At 42.3% G+C, this 23,168-nt stretch overlaps 1 protein-coding gene across 6 annotated transcripts in view; it reads right to left on the bottom strand.

The window, feature by feature from the left end:
- NUP93 (nucleoporin 93) overlaps positions 1 to 23,168 on the bottom strand; it is a 116,587-nt gene that overhangs the window by 15,227 nt on the left and 78,192 nt on the right. For all 6 annotated transcript variants that reach the window (XM_017878795.1, XM_017878798.1, XM_017878796.1 and 3 more), the window contains 4 exons: positions 12,165 to 12,239; positions 8,327 to 8,416; positions 6,173 to 6,312; positions 316 to 448 (listed from right to left, as the gene is read on the bottom strand). In XM_017878795.1, coding sequence (XP_017734284.1) covers positions 316 to 448; positions 6,173 to 6,312; positions 8,327 to 8,416; positions 12,165 to 12,239 — 438 coding nt within the window. The remainder of the gene's footprint in view (positions 1 to 315; positions 449 to 6,172; positions 6,313 to 8,326; positions 8,417 to 12,164; positions 12,240 to 23,168) is intronic.

The raw sequence follows: 23,168 nt of genomic DNA, 5'->3' as shown, positions 1-23,168 counted from the left end.
GTCATCCCTGACTCTGCCTCTCACACTCAAATCCACGTTCTTCAGCAAGTCCTACTGGCTCAGCTTTCAAAACATGTCCAGAACCCAATGACATCTCCATGCACTCTCCTCCACCCTGGGCTGAGCAACTACCACCATCACCTAGACTTCTATACTACCAGCCTCCTAAGAGGTCTTCACCTTCTGTCGTCACCCCTCTCCGAACTTATCTCCATACAGTAGTCTCCACATATATCCTCATTTTAACTGAAAATGCCCATCTGAGGGCAACTGCTCTGGGGGTGTAACTGATCACACAGAGAAAGTTGTCAGTACCTGTAGTCCAGGCAAGGGAGCTGGAAGTTTAATGTTCAGGAAACTTCGAACCAATTGATAAGTCCCAGGCACCCCGCCCAGCTGGGCCTGATGCAAATTTCCAAAGACAGTCACAAGGGTGTAATTCTTATAACTGGAAAAATTTTCAAGGAAAAAACAGGGAAGATTGAAAACATTTATTACACATCTCTATGCCCATATCCATGACATTACACTGTAGCTTGGAAGGGCAGGGCCTAGACTTCAAGCTCAATGCAGAAGAGGAAACAGTACATGCTTAATGAAGCAAACTATATTATTTACTCAGTGGGCTGTGGATCACAGTAGATTTCTCATCACTGCGGAAACTCAAAAGAATCCCTGGAGGAACACAACTGTGGACTTCAAATACATTAAGGGTGCATATACAGAATAATAATTGCTCCAGCTCACAGCCTAATGCTCTGGTGGGTTCTTGTTAAACTTTTATTTTGAAAACTTTCAAACCTACAAAAAGTTAAAAGAATAGTTCAATGAATGCACATAACCTTTTACCTAGATTCACCAATTTTTAACATTTCTTTATGTTTTCTCTCTCCACACACACATATATATACACACTTGTACTTTTTTTCTCCCCTCAAACCACTTGAAAATACGTTATAGAAATCAGGGGCTACTTTATCTGTAAATACCATATGGCTCTGAAGAACTAGGACCTTCTCCTGCCTAACCTCCATATCATTATGATACCAAGAAACTTAACATTAATTTCTTATTATTATCAAAAATATAACCCAATTTTTTAATAGTGTCCTTTACAGTTTTTTAAATCCAGAATCTCATCAAGAAAATATAATTGTCAAGCCACTTTCCCTTAATCTAAGATAATTCCATTAATTCCACCATTATATTTCTTTCATGACAATTATCTTTTTCTTTTTTTTAAGAGGCAGGATATTGCTGTGGTTCCCAGGCTGGGAAGCAGTGTCTATTAACAAATGCCCTTATTTTTTTTGAGATGGATTCTCACTCTAGACGCCCAGGCTGAAATGCAGTGGTATGATCTCGGCTCATTGCAACCTCCACCTCCCGGGTTTTCAAGCATTTCTCTTGCCTCAGCCTCCCAAGCAGTTGGGATGACAGGCGCGGGCCACCACGTCCAGCTAATTTTCGTATTTTTAGTAGAGATGGAGTTTCACCATGTTGGCCAGGCTGGTCTCAAACTCCTGACCTCAAGTAATCCGCCTGCCTTGGCCTCCCAAAGTGCTGGGATTACAGGCAAGAGCCACCAACGGCTGGCCCACAAGTGCCTTTAAAGCACTCTACAGCCTCAAACTCCTGGGTTCAAGCAATCTTCCTGCCTCAGTCTCCTGAGTAGCTGGGGCTAGAGGTACATGCCACCATGCTCAGCTGGACACTGACCTTTTATTTATAGAGTCCAGGCCAGCTGTCTGGTAGAATATCTCGTAAGCTGGATCATTATTTGATTCAGGTTCAACTTTTTTGACAGTAGCCCTACATAGCTAATGCTGGCACTTCCCACTGAATCCCACAATGACATAGGTAGCAGGTTTGCTTCTTTATTGGTAACACTAGATTTGATTCACTTGCTTGAAAGGTGTCCATCAGATTTCTCCATTACAATTTATTATTATCTTTGTACTTAACAAGTAATCTGTGGGGCAATACATGGAGGTCATGTAAGTATTCTATTCAACAATCTTTTACTCAACGGTTTTACTTTCCATCGATGGTCCTTGCTGAACCAGTTATTACACTGGTGGTTGCAAATTGATGATTTTTCTACCATTCCCTCTTCATTTATTTACTAGCATGCTTCTTAAAATCCTCTGTAGTAGTTTTAAGTGTTTCCATACCAAGATTAAATAGTCCAATTCACAGATACCCAAATATGTGGTTAATGTAATAACTTTCTAAATATAATATGTTCTTGTCAAAAACCACAGACTACTTCAAAAAGTCAGGTTTTCAACACCAGGTTAAGTAAAACAACAGAGAGAATGAAACGAACAACCTAAATCTTAATAACAGGAAACAGACTCAACCAAAAAAAAAATTTTTTTTTTGAGACGGAGTCTCATTCTATCCCCAGGCTGGAGTACAGTGGCGCCATCTTGGCTCACTGCAACCTCTGCCCTGCGGGTTCAAGTGATTCTCCTGCCTCAGCCTCCTGACTAGCTGGGTCTACAGGTGCGCGTAGCCATCATGTCTGGCTAATTTTAGTATTTTCAGTACAGAAGGGGTTTCACCATGTTGGCCAGGGTGGTCTCAATCTTCTGACCTCGTGATCCGCCCGCTTCGGCCTCTCAAAGTGCTGAGATTACAGGCATGAGCCACTATGCCCGGCTGATTCAATGAAATTTTATGCGGTTATAAAAAAAAATACTCAGACTTCAAGAACAGGGGGGAGAAAAGAAATATAACAAGGTAATAGGAGCCTCTAGATGGTATACAGGTCCTCCCCTCTTTTTTCAAGTCTTATTTTTAGCATCTTCCAAAGTTTCTATAATAAGCATGTATCATTTTCATAATGGAAAACAAACAAAATTTAACAAACGTTAATGAGTTCCCCATCATTGGATTTCTTATTTATTTATTTATTTATTTATTTATTTATTTATTTATTTTAGACAGAGTCTTGCTTTGCTGCCCAGGTTGGAATGCAGTGACATGACCTCAGCTCACTGCACCCTCTGCCTCCCAGGTTCAAGTGATTCTCCTGCCTCAGCCTCCCAAGTAGCTGGGACTTGTGCCAAGCGTGTACCACCATGCCCAGCTAATTTTTGTATTTTTGTATAATCGGAGTTTCACGATGTTGGCCAGGCTGGTCTCGAACTCCCAACCTCAGGTGATCCACCCACTGTGGCCTCCCAAAGTGCTGGGACTACAGGCATGAGCCACTGTGCCTGGCCTGGAAGTATTTATAAGCAGAGGTTGGATAAGAAATTGAGGAGTCCTGTAGCAGCCAGGACAAACAGATGCCCACTATGGTCTCTTCCAATTTGAATTAAGACAGTCCATGTGCTGACAAGGGCCTAAACTGAAGAAGTCTAAATTCCTTGAGGGCTAAGATATATATATCATGCCTTAAATCTTGGAATGTGGCAGGGAAGAGACAGACCAATCCTACATTTTCACAACATTTCAGCCTTATAATTGAAAAATTATTTGGGACTGGTCTACTTTGCCATCTGGTGCATTGTATCACTTGAACTATTATATGCATCCTGTCAGTGAATGAGCAGCAGAGAAAAATATTTTAAAACTGAGTATAATTATTCTAAAATATCCCCTTTATCAAAGGTGACAATGAATGCTTACAAAAGATGCCATCAGAGAGTGATGCCACTAGAGTGAAAAATAAACTTAAGATTACAATTATGGGCTGACTCTCTTTTCGGACTCAGCCCGCCTGCACCCAGGTGAAGTAAACAGCCATGTTGCTCACACAAAGCCTGTTTGGTGGTCTCGTCACACCGACGCGCATGACATTTTGGTGCCGTGACTCGGATCAGGGGACCTCCCTTAGAAGATCAATCCCCTGTCCTCGTGCTCTTTGCTCCCTGAGAAAGATCCACCTATGACCTCTAGTCCTCAGACCAACCAGCCCAAGAAACATCTCATCAGTTTTAAATCAGGTCTGGAGGCTAGGAAGCCTGGGAGCACAGCACCAGCATCTGGTGAAAGCCTTCTTGCTGCATTATCCCAATGCAGAAGGACAAGGGAGCATGCAATAATGGCATTATTTTACTCATGAGAGGACTAAGTAGCAGTGAAAAGGAAGAATACAAAAGAAGACTGTGCCTATTTTCTGAGACGTTTCCAAATATCAATGTGAAAAAGATTACCAGAGGTCAGCAGAACGAAGAGTTCTCCTGCTGAAGGATTCATTATAGAAGAAGATAAATATTATCAAGAGAAACTGAAAGCAAAACTATCTACTCTACTGGTTGCCAAGCATCAAATACCATGGATGGTCGACTTTTGGGAAGGTAGAAATCTTTCCACAAAGGAGTTATCCAGTAGCTTTCAGTGATTATTACGATGTAAATATTGACCCACAGGAAAATAAGCATTCAGTAAAATTTACTCTTAAAGTAAAAAAAAAAAAAAAAAAAAAAAAAAAAAAAAGAAACAACAACCGGGGGCATGGTTAGCACCCACCTCGGGGAGGCTGAGGTGGGGAGGGACTGCTTGAGCCTGGAGGGAGAAGCTGCAGCGAGCCCAGATTATGCCATGACACCACCAGAATGGGTGACAGAGCCAGGACCTGTCTTACAAAAAAAAAAAAAAAAAAAAAAAATTCCTAGAAGGCTTTTTTTTTTTTTTTTTTTTTTTTTTGAGACGGAGTCTTGCTCTGCCGCCCAGGCTGGAGTGCTGTGGGCCTGCGCTCTCAGCTCACTGCAGCTCCGCCTCCCGGTTCACGCCATTCTCCTGTCTCAGCCTCCCGGGAGTAACTGGGATACAGCGCCCGCCTCCGGTCGCCCGCTAGTTTTTTTGTATTTTTTAGTAGAGACGGCGGTTCGCGTATTAGCCAGGATGGTCTTGATCTCCTGACCTCGTGATCGCCCGTCTTCGGCCTCCCAAAGTGCTGGGGCTGGGATTACAGGCTTGAGCCACCGCGCCCGGCAGAAGTTTTTGTATAGTATAAGAAGTTCTGACTCATTTTGCCGACTGGTAACGAATAAATGCTACTACATATGTAGGTTCTTTATGGCTGAAGATTGATAAACCCAAAACTTAATCACAAAAATTCAGCCAACGCTTAGAAGAATTATTTTATAAACCTTTATTCCTATACTAGGAGAATAAAAATCCATTTTGAGCTCCAGATTTTTCTTAACCAGGGAATGGAAGCTAGTGAGTGTAATGTGTCTGATGGTGTTCATTTCAGTAGCTCTCATCTAATTAATACAGTATTTGGTATAAAAACCTATTCTCCGCTGTACCAAGTTTGAATTACCTCAGTAACATACAAGGAAATCTTCTGACTTCCTAATGAAATATTGTTTTATTGACAAAAGGCAATCTCACTGCAAGGCTGCTGGCAGGTGCAGAGGCTCAGTGGCAAAGGCCTGTAATTTTGCAAGTGTATTCAACTTGGCTTTCTCTTCTCAGGCCAGCAGGGAGGGGCTCAGTACCCTGTCTCTAAAATAAAGAGATTCTATTGCACACTCATGGCAACCCCTGCTGGCCAATTCGGAATTGGAAGGAGTATCCACAGGGAGGGATGATGGCATGGGTCCTACTAACGAAGGGAACAATACTTTGGGCACAAAGGCACTGCCACAAACCCCTCAGTGACCAGCTCTGATTGGTGAGGAAGTGGCAAAGAAACCCGGGCATAAATCACAGGCATTATCAGCTGGGAATGACCCTGACTTAGGGGAATTAACCAAGAAGAGTCAGAAAATAAGGGGAAAGGAGTTTTCCTAGGGTTTGAAGGTAGTAAAATGCCTGGGAGCAAAATTAAAATGTGGAGAGAAAAAAAAAGAGCCTAAGGAGTAATGGCTGAACCACATTATAAGAAGATTATGACCTAAGGCATTATGGCTTTACGTATTAAGAGACAGAGTATGGAGAAAGAAAAAGGGAATTTGAACAGTGCTCACCTACCATGATTTTTTAATGTGTGATTTTTATTTTAATGTGTGACTGCAGAAACAGTCCTGGTAGGGAAGTAAAACAGGATTTCTGAAACAGGATTACAACTCTGAGCCTTGTTCAATTTAACGTAATAAATCTTAAATTATACCAGCTACAGCACACTTAGCCTGAGGACAACTTAAGATCTGAGAAACAGTTGACTGCAAGGGATTTGAAAGCCAGCCCCACTGTGCTATTGCTGCCTTACCTCTGCTCAAGGTACGCCAAGGCCTGCCTGACAAACTCCATGCGCACTTCCACGCTGCTACGGTTCTTCAGGGCATCAGTTGCCGGTGTCAACAACACGTCTGTCATTTGTTTTACCATGGTCCACATGTCAGAAATGCTCTGCACATAAACAAAACTGCACGTGACAATGCTGCAGGGTCAGAGAAATTATGTGGTTCTTCGTGGCACTCTGACCTCTAAGGCTGGCAGAGTAAGGTGGGGGATGAGGTTAATGTGATCTGTCTGTGACTGCTAGGCTTAAGCTCAGTGCAGAAGATGCGTCTCTGCTGGCCAGACTTCAGAGTTCCATCCACTGATAAGCAGCCCCTACCCCTGCCCTGAGTTGGTTTTCATATCAATTACTATTCCAGGTCTGACATAACCACATACATAATTAAAACTACACACAAGTCGCAAAAACACTGAATCTCAGCGGGTTATCCCTTCAGAGAGCAGGAATCCATTTACGGTCATCCAAAGTTCTAGGAGTTTAAACTCAAAGAGCTGCATTTCAGTCCTTACAAGGTTATCTGAGTTTCTAAAGGCTTAAAATAAGAGTTTAACCTAATAATACAGGTTTTCATCCTCCCAGAGACGCTCCAGGGGCCACCGCTTTTACCTTACTTGGTGAGTGTCACAGCCTCCCATTTTCCTTCCCACTCACTCTCTTCAAAAGATGCATCCCAGGAAAGGAGCGGGCGTTCTTTCCTCTGTGTTACCACCACACAGCTGGGACTCCCTCTCCCCAGAATCCTTCTGCTTAAAAACAATGTGTTCCCTAAACCCTTGGAAATACTTTAAATGTATGAGTCCTTAGAGGATAGCACTGATTGGAAAAAAAGGTTTATACTTGTTCCAAAGCAAAAGAGAAAAGCCTGTTTTCATGGTCTCTCTCAAAAATTAAAACTTCAGACTGTCCAGACAAATGTGACTCTTCCTAGGTGGTGGAATGATTGGTGAAACTTGCCGTCTCTACTAAAAATACAAAAAATTAGCCAGCCATGGTGGCAGGTGCCTGTAGTCCCAGCTACTCGGGAGGCGGAGGTAGGAGAATTGCTTGAACCCAGGAGGCAGAGGCTGCAGTGAGCCCAGATCTCACCATTGCACTCCAGCCTGGGCAACAAGAGTGAAACTCCATCTCAAAAAAAAATAAAAAAAAAGAAAAGAAAAAGAAAAAAAAAATTAAAAGTTAAGATACTTTTTTTTGAGACAGGGCCTCACTCTTTGTCACCCAGGCTGGAGTACACTGGCATGATCATGGTTCCCTGCAGCCTTGACCTCCCTGGACTCAGGTAATCCTCCCACCTCAGCCTCTCAAGCAGCTGAGACTACAGGTGCATGCCACCACACCCGGTTAATTTTTCTATTTTTTGTAGAGAGGAGGTCTTGCCATGTTGCCCAAGCTGGTCTTGAACTCCTGGGTGCAAGCAATCCACCCACCTCGGCCTCAAAACGTGCTAGGGTTACAGGTGTAAGCCACCACACTGGGCTGAGCAAGTTTTTAAAAGACAAAAAAAAATCTGTGTATGGGTGCTTTCTTCCATAATAGCCTTCTCTCCTTTCTTCCTTCCTCCTAGCCACCTACCAAGTAGTCAACCATCCACTTATTTTTTTTTTTAATTTTTTTGCCCCTTGGGGCAGAAAACTGGCCAGAATAAGGGGTGAGGGAGGAGAATAAATAAAGGCAGTATATGTGTTTGTCAGAGGAACAGAACCAGTGGTACATAAAGAATGCTCACAAAAGTCCCACCTGAGTCAAGTTCGAGGGCTCACAGGTGTGAAAAGCCATCACCTTGACAATTCAGCTCTCATTAAGGAGTCTATTAGATTGTGTAAGGAGGGAAACTGGTAAGTGGGGAGTAAAAGCCTGATGGGACTTCAAAGCAAATACAGCTTGAAGAGAACTCTTGTGACTATCAATTGATACTGGCAGGGCCTTTTGAAGATGCATTTTTAAAAATTCATCATCAAGAAAACCACCCAAAGTTATTTAAAATAAAACTCTGAGGAACAGCTAACATTTCATTCCACAGAATGGGGTGTTTCCACAGCACATTTCAGCCAAGTCGGCAAGCTGCTAGCCCCATCAAAACACTGGACCCCGGTTTCTACTTGAATTAGCTCTAGGTGCTACCTTATCATCCAGCTCTGCGACGGAAGAACAAAGGTCCACCAGGTTAGGCTGCAGGTGTCCATTTACAATTTTCTCATTATAGATATAAATCTGAAATGATAAAAAGCAAAGTAAATGGCACAGTATCTACTTTCTCTTTTTAAAACCTCTTGAAGCAGGCAATGGCCGGCAGAAACTTCAGCCAACCTTTCCTTCCTTGGAGTGGCTGAGCCATGCACACTGGCCAGCTCCCCAGTTGTGCTGGGGCTGTGGATAACACACTAAAGCTAACTGCCACCCCACCTTCCAAACACCTGAGGAATGGGAGCAGCGGGGTCCAGGGGGAGAAGAACCACAGGCAGGTCTGTGCCTGTCTGTCCTAGTGAGGAAGCACCCGGGGAAGACAGGAGAATGGAAGGGGTCTGGCTGCTGCTTCCCAATAACCAAGGCAAAGGACTCAATTCTTTCAAAACGACTAAATGGCCCTGGTATAGGGTTCATGGATGGAGTGAGGAATGCTGGGTACTGCCTTCCTCCACAAGTGTTAGAATAGCAGGAGAGGCACATGTGGAATATCCATTTCTCCTGGAAAGAATCTCTGTTCTTCAGGTAAGATTTTCTTAAGGAAAATGAACTATGTGATATTTAAGCTATGGGAAAACCACTCTTACTTTGGATTTTATTTTCAAGGAGCTAAAATGATGATAGTAGAAATCGTAAATTCACTCTTCCAGATTTAGAACTAGTTAAGTCCTACTACGGAAATGAAACAGGACTTAACTAGTTAAGATTTAGAACTGGTTAAGCTCTAAATCTTAACTAGTTAGGTTCTAAATCTTCTTGTGGAAGATTCCACTTTGTATATGAAGTCTTTGCTCTCCCAAAGTAGTGATGTTAGACAAATCACGACCCTGCTGAACTGTAGTTTCCTCTACGTTAAATGGGGAACATCAGTATCATTCATCTTCCAGGGCTATTATGAAGATTAAATGGTTTTGCTGGGCGCAGTGGCTCACGCCTGTAATCCCAGCACTTTGGGAGGCCGAGGCATGTTGCGGGAAGTCAGGGACTCCGAACGGAGGGACTGGCTGAAGCCGCGGCAGAAGAACATAAATTGTGAAGATTTCATGGACATTTATTAGTTCCCCAAATTAATACTTTTATAATTTCCTATGCCTGTCTTTACTTTAATCTCTTAATCCCGTCATCTTCGTAAACTGAGGAGGATGAACGTCGCCTCAGGACCCTGTGATTGCGTTAACTGCACACAAATTGTGTGCAGAGCATATGTGTTTGAACAATATGAAATCTGGGCATCTTGAAAAAAGAACAGGATAACAGCGATGTTCAGGGAACAAGAGAGGTAACTTTGAACTGGCCACTGGTGAGCCAGACAGAGCTCCTCTTTCAAAAGCAAATAGGAGAAATATCGCTGAATTCTTTTTCTCAGCAAGGAGCATCCCTGAGAAAGAGAATGCGCCCTGAAGGTAGGCTTACAGAAGGCCCCTTTAAGGTGTGCCGTCTTTTATGGTCGAAGCTGAAGGGATGAAATAAGCCCCGGTCTCCTGTAGAGCTCCCAGGCTTATTAGGACGAGGAAATTCCCGCCTAATAAATTTTGGTCAGACAGGTTGTCTGCTCTCAAACCCTGTTTCCTGATAAGATGTTATCAACAACAATGCGTGCCCGAAACTTCATTAGCAATTTTAATTTTGCCTCATCCAGTGGTCCTGTGATCTCGCCCTGCCTCCATTTGCCTTGTGATATTTTATTACCTTGTGAAGTATGTGATTTCTGTGACCCACATCCTATTCGTGCACTCCCTCCCCTTTTGAAAATCGCTAATAAAAACTTGCTGGTTTTACGGCTTGGGTAACATCACGGATCCTGCCGACATGTGATGTCTCCCCTAGACACCCAGCTTTAAATTTCTCTCTCTTGTGCTCTTTCCCTTTATTTCTCAAACCAGCCGAGACACTTAAGAAATAGAAAAGAACCCACATAAATATCGGGAGCGGGTTCTCCCAACAGAAACGGGTGGATCACCTGAGGTCAGGAGCTCAAGACCAGCGTGGCCAACATGGTGAAACCCTGGTCTGTACTAAAAATACAAAAATTAGCCAGGTGTGGTGGTGCATGCCTGTAATCCCAGCTACTTGGGAGGCTGAGGCAGGAGAATCGCTTGAATCTGGGAGGCAGAGGCAGAGGCGGAGGCTTCAGTGAGCTGAGATCGCACCACTGCACTCCACCCTGGGTGAAAGAGCAAGACTCCATGTCAATCACCCAACCAACCAATCAATAAAATGGTTTTAAACCATGATGTAGTACTTATTCACTCAATGATCATTTCTTACAGGCCTTCCTTTGCAAGGTACTGTTCAACATGGGATATAAAGCTTCACTCTTTAGTGGAGAGGACAGCCGTGTAAACAGATACAATATTACGGTGTTGTATGTGCTATGAAATGTTAATGGCATCTTTAGTCTTTGCAGGTGTAGAAGATACAGTCTCTCTCTTCAGAAGCCTGTAATTCATCAGGCCTCTCTCCGGGGCAATAGAGGAGTCAGCCATACAATGAAGGTGACGAGTAAAGGATGCAGATGCACAGGGGGAATAAAAAGAGAGGGGTATAAAATTGGAGCAGGAGGAAATAAATGAAGGCCAGTGGCAAAACATGAGGGGGTTGGAAGGAGAGGATCTCATGTGTGGGAAGCTGATGAAGCTGGGGGCTACAGCTGTCTGGAGTTTGAAGTGGCAATGGCACCCCAAAGAAGAGAGATTTTTAAAAAGACATTTAGAAAATTTCTCTCAAGAAAGCGTAAAAGAGGGACTTCTGATAATACCATCAGCTAACCAGGTAACTCAATTCATGTGGAACTCCACTGACTAAATAACTGGCAGCTGAAGAGAGGGACCCTGGTAAAAGAGCACCGGGTCTAACAGTTTCTCACTGCCTCCTGCTCACCTCCATAGCTGCTCTGTTTTTGCCTCCAACCACCCTACTCCAGGCTGGAGGAGGATGAGGGGGGTAATGTTGAGGGCCATAAGTGGGACCCCTGGGTCCCCCTCAAAGAATCCGGGAGGTGATAATGGCTGAGCAGATATTCCTGGACCACTGCTGGTGGAGGATAATCTTAAGGGGATGAAGGCCCACTGCCCTCAATTCAAGAAACAGGAATATTTTTTCTTCTTTGTACTTTGTGGGGAAAAGCAGCAAATTACAATAAAGCACAAAGTCGGCTGGCACTGCTTTATTTAAAAACTCAATTCCAGGTTACGTATGGTCCTCAGGGTGGTTTCAGTCCAACAGAATTCCTGTGCTTACCACAAAGCATCTCAATCCATATCCATATTATTGGACGGTCCTCATCTACAACCAGAAGGATGACCCCTAAAATATTATGAGCTTTTCTAGGACAACAGTGGTATTAAGTAGTGAATACACTATGCTTATCAAGACAGAAAAGCATTTAGAAAATTTCTCTCAACAAAGAGTGAAAAAAGGATTTGTTAATACCACCAGCCTACCAGGTAAATCAGTTAATACAGAACTCCATTTGCTAAGCAGGGCAGTTACTTGAAGCTTTACTGTACCTGGGACTGTTGCCAAAAATGCATACTGAGATGCTGTGGTCAGTGTAAAGGACAGATTTCAATTTCCTCAAATCAAATGTGAGTAATTCTATTACACTATTTGATAGAATTCTCCAGTGGCCTATGGTAAAATATTAACTAGTCCTCTAAATGAAAAAATACAACTTGCTTTCAGGGTTTGACTTTTACAAGTTTTTGTTCCCTTTTATTCTCTAGAGGTTCACAAAGGATTTTCCTGGCTTAATCCCCCTTGAGAGCACACTCACCTGCCGCGCATAGGCCATCTCAATGCTATCCAGAGAGCTTCGACCAGGGGGTCCCACATCACTGATGTAGCTTGGCTGTGGATAAATACACATTCAGAATCAGTTAGGGACAGTATTCAGCCATGTGAAGAAATAAAATCACATAAACATATTCTTGTCTTTGACAGAGGTGTCAAGAGTCTGTTTCCTAGTTAAGACTTCCTCAAAATGATGATTTTAGGGATTTCAATAACATGCAACTTTTACTGTGAACACATGAGAAGAGAGCAGGCATGGGACTGGATTAATTAAAAAAGAGTGAGGGGCTGGATAAACCCTATCGATATCTCAATGACTGTTTCTGGAAATGTACATCTTTCCAACATTCTGTTTCAATCTCAAGCCTCCCCATGTCTTCACACTAGTGAGGCCATTGTTTTTATCAGTGGGCCTCTTTTTCATCAATCATATCAGGCAGTTGAGGGAAAGCAGTTTAGAGAGTCAAACACCTGATTCAGACATTTCCACACTAGAGTCCACAGTAAGACAACAGTTGCTGATTACTTTTCTGTTATCTGAAGATGTGAGACCACTGCAAGTTGGACATTCATTCAGTTAATATTTGCTAAGTGTCTGCCACATGCACAGCTGTGTGTATATCCATCTCCATAAGAACAAAAACAAGCCAGCCTGCAAAGCCTGTCCCCAAAGAGCTTACAATCTGAAGAGGAGAGTCAGATAAAAATACAGTCATATATTACTTAACAATGAGGATAGGTTCTGAGAAATGCATCATTAGGAGATTTCGTCATCGTATGGACTTCATAAAGTATACTTACACACACTAGATGGTTTAGCCCACTCCACACCTACGCTGTATGCATAGCTTATTGCTCCTAGGCTACATACCTGTACAACCTATTACTATACTGGATACTATAGGCAACTGTAACACAATGGTAAGTATGTATATATATAACCATAATTAAATATAGAAAAGGGACATAAAAATATGATATAAACTTATGAAGCCAGCCACCATCACACATGCAGTGCATGACTGTGTATGAAAAAATTTCAGTCTTTTTTAAGAAAGAATATTCATCTTTAGTTAAGCTTATTCCTTCTGTAAAGAAATACAGATCAAAATTAGGTAAATTCTTAAGTTCCCACTGATTAGTTTGTACTGCAGCATAGCAGAGATCAAATTCTTTTTTTTTTTTTAGGAGGAAAACTGCAAGTTTATTTTGGTCACCTAAGGTGTGGGGAAGAGGTCTGTCGGCCTCCGGCAAAGAAGGCCGACAGAGTCCCCCGGTGGGGCTCTCGGACGGAGTTCCTGCAGTCCCGACATCCCGACAGGAGTGGAGGACTGAGGAAGGCCGCGCGCAGAGATCAAATTCTTTAAGCTTATCTCATTTATTAAAAAAAGCTGAATGTTCTATACACTAAAATCTAAAATAAATCAGTTTAAACTAGGCTTTCTGTGAAACCAATGGGGATGATAACAGCCAAGCTTCCCAGCACTATGAAGCTGGTAAAAGGAAGAGTACAGTGGGCATGCACCAGGAGTCGGGAAGAGAGGGAAGTGGAGTTATCAGAAAGGCAGTATGAAGCCTTTGGTTCTGGAGAATGAACACTGGACTGTCAAGGACGCCTGGGTTCTAGGAGGGCCACTTCACTCCCTGGCTTTGGGTTCTGGAGCAAAGCACCTCCTCAGATTCCCATTAGTCAAATGAAGGGGCTATCCTAGATGATCTTGAGAGGTCCCCTCAGCTCTGATCTCCAACTATCACTGGTATTAAAAGAGCTTAAACAGTTCACTAATCTTGGTAGATGCTGCTGGCTGGCCCAGTGACCATTCCCAATTCCTACTTCTCACATCTTTACCCTCTGCCACCTTTCAAGCTGGCAATTAGAGTTATTAGGTTGGTGCAAAAGTGATTGCGGGTTTTGCCATTACTTTCAATGGCAATTGCTTTTGCACCAACCTAATAAATGTACCCAATAGTGTGCTGGTAAATGTTTTTTAACAGCCAGCTTGTGGGAAAAGGGATGATGGGTAGCATTTGCTGGTGTCTGTAGTTTAAATTCTTCCACCATGGCAGACTTCAAGCTATTCAAGGTGATATCAACTAGATTGCAAATTCCTTGAAAATTTAACAATAGGTTCTCATGTGCTGATCCCTACAAACCATTGAATATATCCTTTTCCAGAATCTACTACAGCAAGGAATGGCACACCCTAGTTCTAGCCAATAAGATGAAAACACAAGCCTGCTAGTATACTTGGGGACAGCTTCTGCTTTTATTGATTGGAGGGTTGAGGCGGGGGGACTGTCATGGCTTTTCAGTTCTCTCCCCTTCTTTCTGCCTTGAATGCAAATATAATGTCTAGAGCTCCTACAGCCATCTTGTGAACCTAAAGTAGGTGGATGTGCTAGAGAGGGTAGTGTACCAGGACAGAAAGGTGTTGGGTCCCTGACGGCATTGCAGAACAACTAGATTAACATCAACACTCTCCACACCTGCAGACATCTTGGTAGGTGAGAAATATACACCCCTATTCAAGCTACTAAAGCTCAAGGTTTCCACTACTCATAACTGAAAGCATTCCTACCTGAAACACAGATTTAATTAAAAAACCACTGGGTTACAATAATAACAATAGCTATTAATGAGCACTTACTATGTGCCAAGCACTGTTTGAATTTCCATGTTATTAACTCCACAACCATATGTAGTAGGTACTTTTATTTATTTATCCATCTTACAGGTGAAGACACAAAGGCACACAGAGAGGTGAAGCAATTTGCCCAAGTTCACTTCAGTAGGAAGCAGCGGCTTGAATCCAGTCTGGCACCACACTCTGTACTCTTTGCCACTGCTCTATCCTGCCTGCCAGGGCAGCCCAGGGTAACTCTCCAAGAACAGTTATCAGAGAACAGTAGAGGAGGGAGGAGGGAGGAGGGAGGAGGAGGAGGAGGAGTAAGAAATCCTGGATCCACTACTTATAACAATGTGACCTGGAGCATATTGCTCCCTTTAAGCCTCAGTTTCCTTAGCTGTAAAGTGGGGGGTGGTAATGGTATCCATCACATAGGATTAGGATGAAGGTTAAATGGGGACAAAAATAGTATGAATCCCTACCTCACAGCACTGTTGTGAGGAATAAGTGGAAGACCTCAACACAGTGCCCAACATATGGTCAATAAACGCTAGCTGTTATCACTTTATAAACAAAAAGAAACCACCACAACAAACACAGGAGCAAATCCTACGCTCAACAACAACGGACAGATATGGACACCTCAGAAACATGACCTAGAGTATTTTACTTTGTGCAGGCTGAAAGTCTCATTTCATTTTTCTACAATGAATACACATTCCTTGTTTGATGGAAGCCCCTCCACAGCCAGGGCATTTTATACTTCTGGACTCATTCTGAGTCTTCCCATTAACACTGTATTAAGGACTGTTCTCTAAGACAGCCACCTTTCTAAAACAAAGCTATCCAAAAGCTGGAGATTCCACAGTCTTTTTACAGGACACAGCACTAAGCCTGTTAATTCCAGTAACTTAGTCAAGGAGAATAAACAAAGAAATGAAAAGGAGAACAGCACTAAAGCATTTTTGCAAGGACACAGTTGTTGTGGCTAAATATACATGAACAGCCTTGAGAAATATTTTCCAGTGCTAAAACCTAATTTTAAAATTATCCATTTAAAAAGTAGTTGGGTTTCAGCCTTCAAATTTCCATTTAAATTAATTTTGCCTAACGCTCTTGTTTTCAAAGGTACCTATCCTTCAGTTGCCCTTGACCAAGCCGCTATTTCACCACACATAAAGTCAATTATCCACAAGAGGATGTGTACATGCACATTCCTGAACAGAGGAACCGGCAAGTATTTAGCTGGAATTCCACAGCCAGGGACTGCCTGAGGGCTGGGAAAGCCACCAATCTCTGGGGTTCTCTGCAGTGGGGTTTGGCGGAGCCATAGCAAGGACGACAAGACAAGATGACAGGAGCAGGGAGCCAGAGATCAAAAGAGCAGGGAAGATGACAGGGTTTCTTCTTTTAGAGGAAAACAAGCAGCTCACCCAGGAGACTGGAGACGTATATGTGGAAAAACAGCAGCCTCTGGGAGCACAAACTGAGAAAGGTCTCATCAGAGTACATGGTGTTCCCAAGACAGCCATTCCAGGACAGGATGGGGATAGAAAGTGGCAGGAGGGAACCGCAAACTTTTATTAAGCACCTACTATTGTACAAAGTGTATCCAGGGATGCATAAAAATCTTTTCCAAGGAAAGCATATTCTAGTTAGAAAAAACGAAATGCAGGCAGGGTGTGGCGGCTCATGCCTGTAATCTCAGCACTTTGGGAGGCTGGGGGCAGGTGGATCGTTTGAGTCCAGGAGTTCAAGACGAGCCTGGGTGACATGGCGAAACCCGTCTCTACAAAAAACAAAAACAAAAATTAGCTGGGTGTGGCGGAGTGCGCCTGTAGTCCCAGCTATAATACTTGGGAGGCTGAAGCGAGAGGATCACTTGAGCCTGGGAAGCAGAAGTTGCAGTGAGCTGAGATTGCGCCACCGTATTCCAACCTGGGTGACAGAGACCCTGTCTCAAAGGTGGGGGAGAAAAAGAAAAAAAGGAATGCAACTAGCACTCCTAGTAAAATGAATATAGGGTAGTAAGAAAATATGATGATGCTGCAGATGGAAAATAATTTAACTTCTAAGTGGAATGTTTTGGCTTTATGTAAGCAAAATGGTAACACGGTGATTAATTCACAATAGTTAGCTTTAAAATATGTATGCAAAAGTCCAGCACTACCAGGAAAAAAACACCAACCAGGGACCAGAGAGGACGAGGGTCCTAAATGCAACCCAGCTAATAATTGTGTGACCTTATTAACCCTACTAATGACTGTGTGACCATGGACAAAATGAGAAGAATATCTAGGCCACACATAGGCTGGAACACTATTATAATTACTAAAAAACGACAGACACCTAAGTGTACCAACCTAGGAGAAGTTGTAAAATATGTAAAACAACATAATGCAAAATTATAGGAATATATAAAATGATATCTATTTGTGATAATAAATTGATAAGATATACAAATGTGCATGTAAGCACCTGGGAGAAACTGGAAGGGTGTGCATCACTGACAGGTTGTGTTTGGGTGCAGGATGGGAAGAGCAGCAGAGTGGGTCTACACTCCTCTACTGTCAGAAGAACACACAAGTATGTATCATACATACAGTTTGTGTATGATACATCATGACAATAAAATCAAGGGCCTGTTGAGTTGAGGTTTTTAAAAAATCTTTTTGAAAGAGCAGCAGAGCACTTTCTATACCTGAACTCCTACTCAAACCCCTAACAGGTAAACTGGGTCCATCCCCAAGGAAACTGCTAGGGAGTCACAAAATACAGTTCAGAATCCTATGGTCTGCAGTTTTCAAACTGTTAGTTCATATTCTACTGTATTTCATTTCATCTAATAGTCCACCTATTGTAAAACACTGTCATTTTATGTATCACTAAGATATTTTAAAATGCTGTTAATGATATACTACTGAATTTAAGACATATCCTGATTTGAGAGATGTTGAGATGTAAAACAGATGCATGACTGAGAAGTGATGGAATATGGTATTAAGACAGTTATCAAAATTAGAGACTATGTTCAACACACACTGTTCACATATCATAGTGTGAAATGTTACCATCATTATCTACACTTATTAAGCCACAGTTCAGCTTCTCTAATGAGCTTATTTCTTGCTGAGTCATTTTCCAGACAATACATTAAGGGATTGCCCATTAACTATGTCTAATATCAAAGCAGTCACTAGACTACACTCAGGTTAAATTTACCTTTAAATGTTGTTTTAAAAATTGGCTAAGGTACATCATGGATTCCCCAAACTGCTCAAATCTTGCATGCTGTCATGCAAGCCTCAACAGGGAAGTTCTTCCTCACACTAAGCAGATACAAAACTGGGATGCGAGGATTCGTAGCCAGGGGTCTCATTTTTGTTTCAAAGCACATCGTTTTTATTCACACCACAACTTAAAGAGTTAGTAACAATCTTTAAATTCCTACTTCCCTCTAAGAAATATACCCTTTTCTTCCAATGATATCCTAAGGAAATTAATTTCCCAAATTGACCTTATGCTACTGAAGCATCATTTCCTTTATTAAAACTTGCTAGGGGGGCTGGGCATGGTGGCTCATGCCTGTAATCCCAGTACTTTGGGAGGCCGAGGCAGGCGGATCACAAGATCAGGAGATCCAGACCATCCTGGCTAACACAGTGAAATCCCGTATCTGCCAAAAATACAAAAATTAGCCGGGTGTGGTTGTGGGCACCTGTAGTCCCAGCTACTCAGGAGGCTGAGGCAGGAGAATGGCGTGAACCTGGGAGGCGGAGCTTGCAGTGAACCACGATTGCACCACTGCACTCCAGCCTGGGCAATAGAGCAAGACTCTGTCTCAAAAAAAAAAACTTGCTAGGAACAGATATTACCAGTGTCTCCTTTAGAAGGAACTGGGGGAAACTCCTATTATTGGAAGGCATGGGGAAAATCATGTTTCAGAAACCACTATATCCTAGCGTACATTTTGCTAAGAAAAAAAAAAAGAGCTTTGAGCCTCTCTTTATATTAAATTACCCAAATTTGGACATTTTCCTTCAAGTGCTAAGGTCAGCTCAAAATGATGTGAAACTGCCTTCTTAACTAATGACTCTGTATTCCAATGACCTTATTCCTGACAATAAGGTGCCCAGAAAAGAATGTTTTAGATATCGTCATACTCCTTTAATTATCTCCTCTATTTATATTCAAATATTTTTTTGATTCCTAACGATACTTTATAAATCAAGGAAAACACTTAAAAAGGGATGGATCCATATCAAAATGATTAAAGTAAAAATGTGTATCTTACCAAACACCAACAATCGCACAAAGAATGCTAGAATGTGCTGATTGTGTACACTATGCTAGGCACCGAGCTGGCCACTTTACATATTCTACATTCCTTACAACAACAGTTTTTCAAGAAAGGCATTTCATGGCCAGACTCAGTGGCTCACACCTGTAATCCCAGCACTTTGGGAAGGGGAGGAGGGTAGATCACTTGAGGTCAGGAGTTCGAGACCAGCCCGGCCAACGTGGTGAAACCCCATCTCTACTAAAAATACAAGGATTAACTGGGCACGGTGGCACATGCCTGTAATCCCAGTTATTCAGGAGGCTGAGGTGGGTGGACCACAAGATCATGAGAATCACGCCACTCCACTCCAGCCTGGGTGACACAGTGAGACTCTGTTTCAAAAAAACAACAAAAAAATGATATTTCATAATGAGGAAGCCCAGGCTTGGGGACCCAAAGCCTGCTGAATACCAAAACCTGTCTTTTATGCCTTTTACGTTGTGTAGTCTCCTATAAAGAGGGTGGACAAAGTGTTTGTCCATATGAAGATATCACCTTTCCATTCTTTTGAAGGAAATTATATGGAAAAGGCCTATAAAAACACAAGGTTCCACAAACACACTGGAATGGACAGAAACATCACGTGTGGCAAAGATATGGAACAAATGGAATTCTCACATACTGCTGGTGGGGGGGTACACCAATACAACCATTTTGGAAAACAGTTTGGCAGTATCTACTAATGCGGAACATATGCATACCCTCTGGTTCAGCAATTTCCCTCTTAGGTGTACCCAACAGAGATGTAAATATGTGCTCACCAAAACACAAAAATGCTCACAATAGCACTATTTATAAAAGAACTGGAAACTACTCAAAGGTTCACCAATACTAGAATGGATAAACAAATTGCAGTTATACTATTTAGCCATGAGAATGAATGGCTTAAAAGTACATCCAATAGTATACAAAAGGTTACATAAAAGCACCTAGAAACAACAGCAGATATTGTATGACTCCATTTACGTAAAGTTCAGAAACAGGTAAAATTAATTTATGATACTGGATGTCAAGACAGTGGTTTCCCTTGTTGATAGGGGTAGTGACCAGAAAGGACCACAAAGAGGATTTCTGGGGTGCTGGTAATGTTCTGTTTCCTCATCTGGGTGTGTTCCATTTGTGATGACTGAGCTGTACACTTTTAATTTTTTTTTTTATTTTTTGAGACACAGTCTCACTGTGTTGCCCAGGCTGGGTGTACAGGCTGGGGTACAGTGGTGCGATCACAGCTCACTGCAGCCCCAACCTTCTGGGTTCAAGCGATCCTCCCACCTGAGGCTCTTGAGTAGCTCAGACTACAGGAGCATGTAACCATGTCCAGCTAATTAAAAAAATTCTTTTTGTAGAGACGGGGTCCCACTATGTTGCCCAGGCTGGTCTCAAACTCCTGGACTCAAGTGATCCTCCTGCCTCAGCGTCCCAAAATGCTGGGATTACAGGCGTAAGCCACTGCACTCAGCCTGAGTTGCATACTTACGTCTGCGCACTTTTCCATATATACGTTATACATCAGGAAAAAAGTTCAAACAACAAACAACAAAATCTGTAAGATTCCAGAAAAGGCCAATTCCCTGGATAATCTGAAGAAAGACTTATATGCATCACTTGCCAACATTTACAAACTATCTACTCTGCCAGGTGTCACAATAGAGAATAGCAAAAGCATAGATAACTCCCTTCCAAGGGGACTTGAGGTCAAGTAAGAAGAGTCTACTAAACAGACTATTCTATTTTTAAGAGAAGAGCAATCAAGAAAGAACATCCCATTATCAATTTATAATTACTTCCAAATCCCAATACAGAACACAACCTATTAACACCATTTTAAAAAGTGAAGTTTATAAAACCATGAGCTGTTCTAATTATTTGCTCAGATTCACAAAGAATTGAGAAAGAAACATTAGGCTGACCAACGATATTACACATTTGTTCTTCGTTCCCAAAGACTCTGATTTCAGTCTGAAATCTTTAAGTCTAAGAAATATGGGACAGGGTCCTTAATGAGCAATTTCCCAACACAATGACTCTGGCATCTATTTATTTGGGGGCTAGCTTAATAAACAAAACCAAACCAAAAACCTTGGTGTTTAAATCAGGAACAAACCAGGAATAGATATCGGATGTGCAGTTACCCTTTGCCAACCTACGTATCCTTGACCTAGACCTCAGTAGAGTAAGAGTCCATAGGCCAACCATCCTGGGTCTTACCAGCATATTATGTATCTCTCTGAGCCTCAGTTTTCTTATCTTGATGCGCAAAAAGAATCTTAGCTACTCATGAAATAACTTGAGGGGAAAAAAAAAAGATTTATCAGGAAGCACTGATACTACCTGAAAACATCTAGCACTATAATTTTTGTAACATAATTTTTGTAACATAATTTTAAATCTTCACCTCTAAATTACATGAAACTGCTTTTTAAAAGACAATAGGGAATGGCTATTATGGGTCAGGTGCTTTATATTATCACTATCTTCCCCAATAATCTTATTTCAATCAGTAAAGACCCTGAAGGTCTGCAGGGTTAATTAAATAACTTGGACAAAGCCTCAGAACTAGTCACCCTGAACTGGAAAAGCTACGAAAAAGCCCAGGGCTGTCCTTCCTCAACACCTGGGTGGTAAATATGTGGCAAGCCCTGGCTCCCTCTGGCAGAAGGCAAAAATCACAGATAAAGGGAGACACTCTTTTTTGCTGCTCCTGGATGTAGCCTCAAAATCCCTCTCAGGAAAGATCCCTGGGACACACGAAGGGAAGAAAGAAAAAATGCAAAACAGAGCATGCAGTAGCTAATGTTTGTGTAAGAAGGAATGGGGATAAGCATATACAGTCTCATATACCTGTATAAAGACACTTTGCAAATTTACACAAGAAAGTACTAATAGTGATTACCTATGGGGGAGACAAAGGGAGAAGAGAATAGGGTATTTGGGGACAAGGTGCTTTAATATTTGAATCATACAACCACACTGCATATATATACATATTTATATTTTGAGATGGAGTCTCGCTTTGTCGTCAGGCTCGAGTGCAGTGGCCGGATCTCAGCTCACTGCAACCTCCAACTCCCCTGGTTCAAGCGATTCTCCTGCCTCAGCCTCCCAAGTAGCTGGGATTACAGGCACATGCCACCACGCCCAGCTAATTGTTGTATTTTTAGTAGAGACCAAGTTTCACCATGTTGGCCAGGATGGCCTCGATTTCCTGACCTCGTGATCCGCCCTCCTTGGCCTCCCAAAATGCTGGGATTACAGGCGTGAACTACCACACCTGGCCACACTGCTTATACTTTTAAATTTTAAAAAGGGAAAAAAAATCTCAGCTTAGCACTACTGCCAGTCAATTACCACTGGCAATTAAGAAAAGGGCTACTTAATATAACCATTCTAAAATACACTGTTTCAATATATCCCTAATACTTCAGCTAGCATGAAGTTAGCTACAGTCAAATGATTCACTCAACAAATATTTCCTGAGCATCTACAGTGTTCCAGGGACTCTTCTAGGCACTGGAGATAAAGGAATAAACAAAACAAAGATCCTTATCTTCAATAAGCTTACATTCTAATGGGAGAAAGAGACAATATAAAGACATAAAACATATACTATGGCACACAGAAGGATGTGCCAAAAAGAAAAATACAGCAAGAGAAGGGGATATGCAAAGTGTTGAATAAGAAGGGGTTGATTTGGATTTAAGGGCCTTGGAAGGTCTGAGATGGCACTGGGTAAATATTTGAAGGAAGTGAGGGAGACTGCCATGCAGTCCTTTGGGGAAAGAGCATTCCTGGCAGAAGCAATAGGAAGCGCAGAGGACCAGAGGCAGAAGCAGGGCTACCAGGTTTGCTGAAGCAACCTGTAAGGTGCCCATTCAGCTGGTGCAGCAAGAGCAATGGGGAAAGCAGCACAAGATGAGCTTGGAGAGGCAACAAGACTAGGTCTGTAGGGACCCACATGTCAAAGTGAAGATTTTGGTTTTCATTTTGTGTGAGATGAGAGTCACTGAAGGGTTCTGAG

Source organism: Rhinopithecus bieti, unplaced genomic scaffold (assembly GCF_001698545.2).
Source record: "Rhinopithecus bieti isolate Rb0 unplaced genomic scaffold, ASM169854v2 scaffold_11161, whole genome shotgun sequence".
NCBI lineage: Eukaryota > Metazoa > Chordata > Mammalia > Primates > Cercopithecidae > Rhinopithecus > Rhinopithecus bieti.
This window is presented reverse-complemented; position numbering and strand designations above follow the sequence as displayed.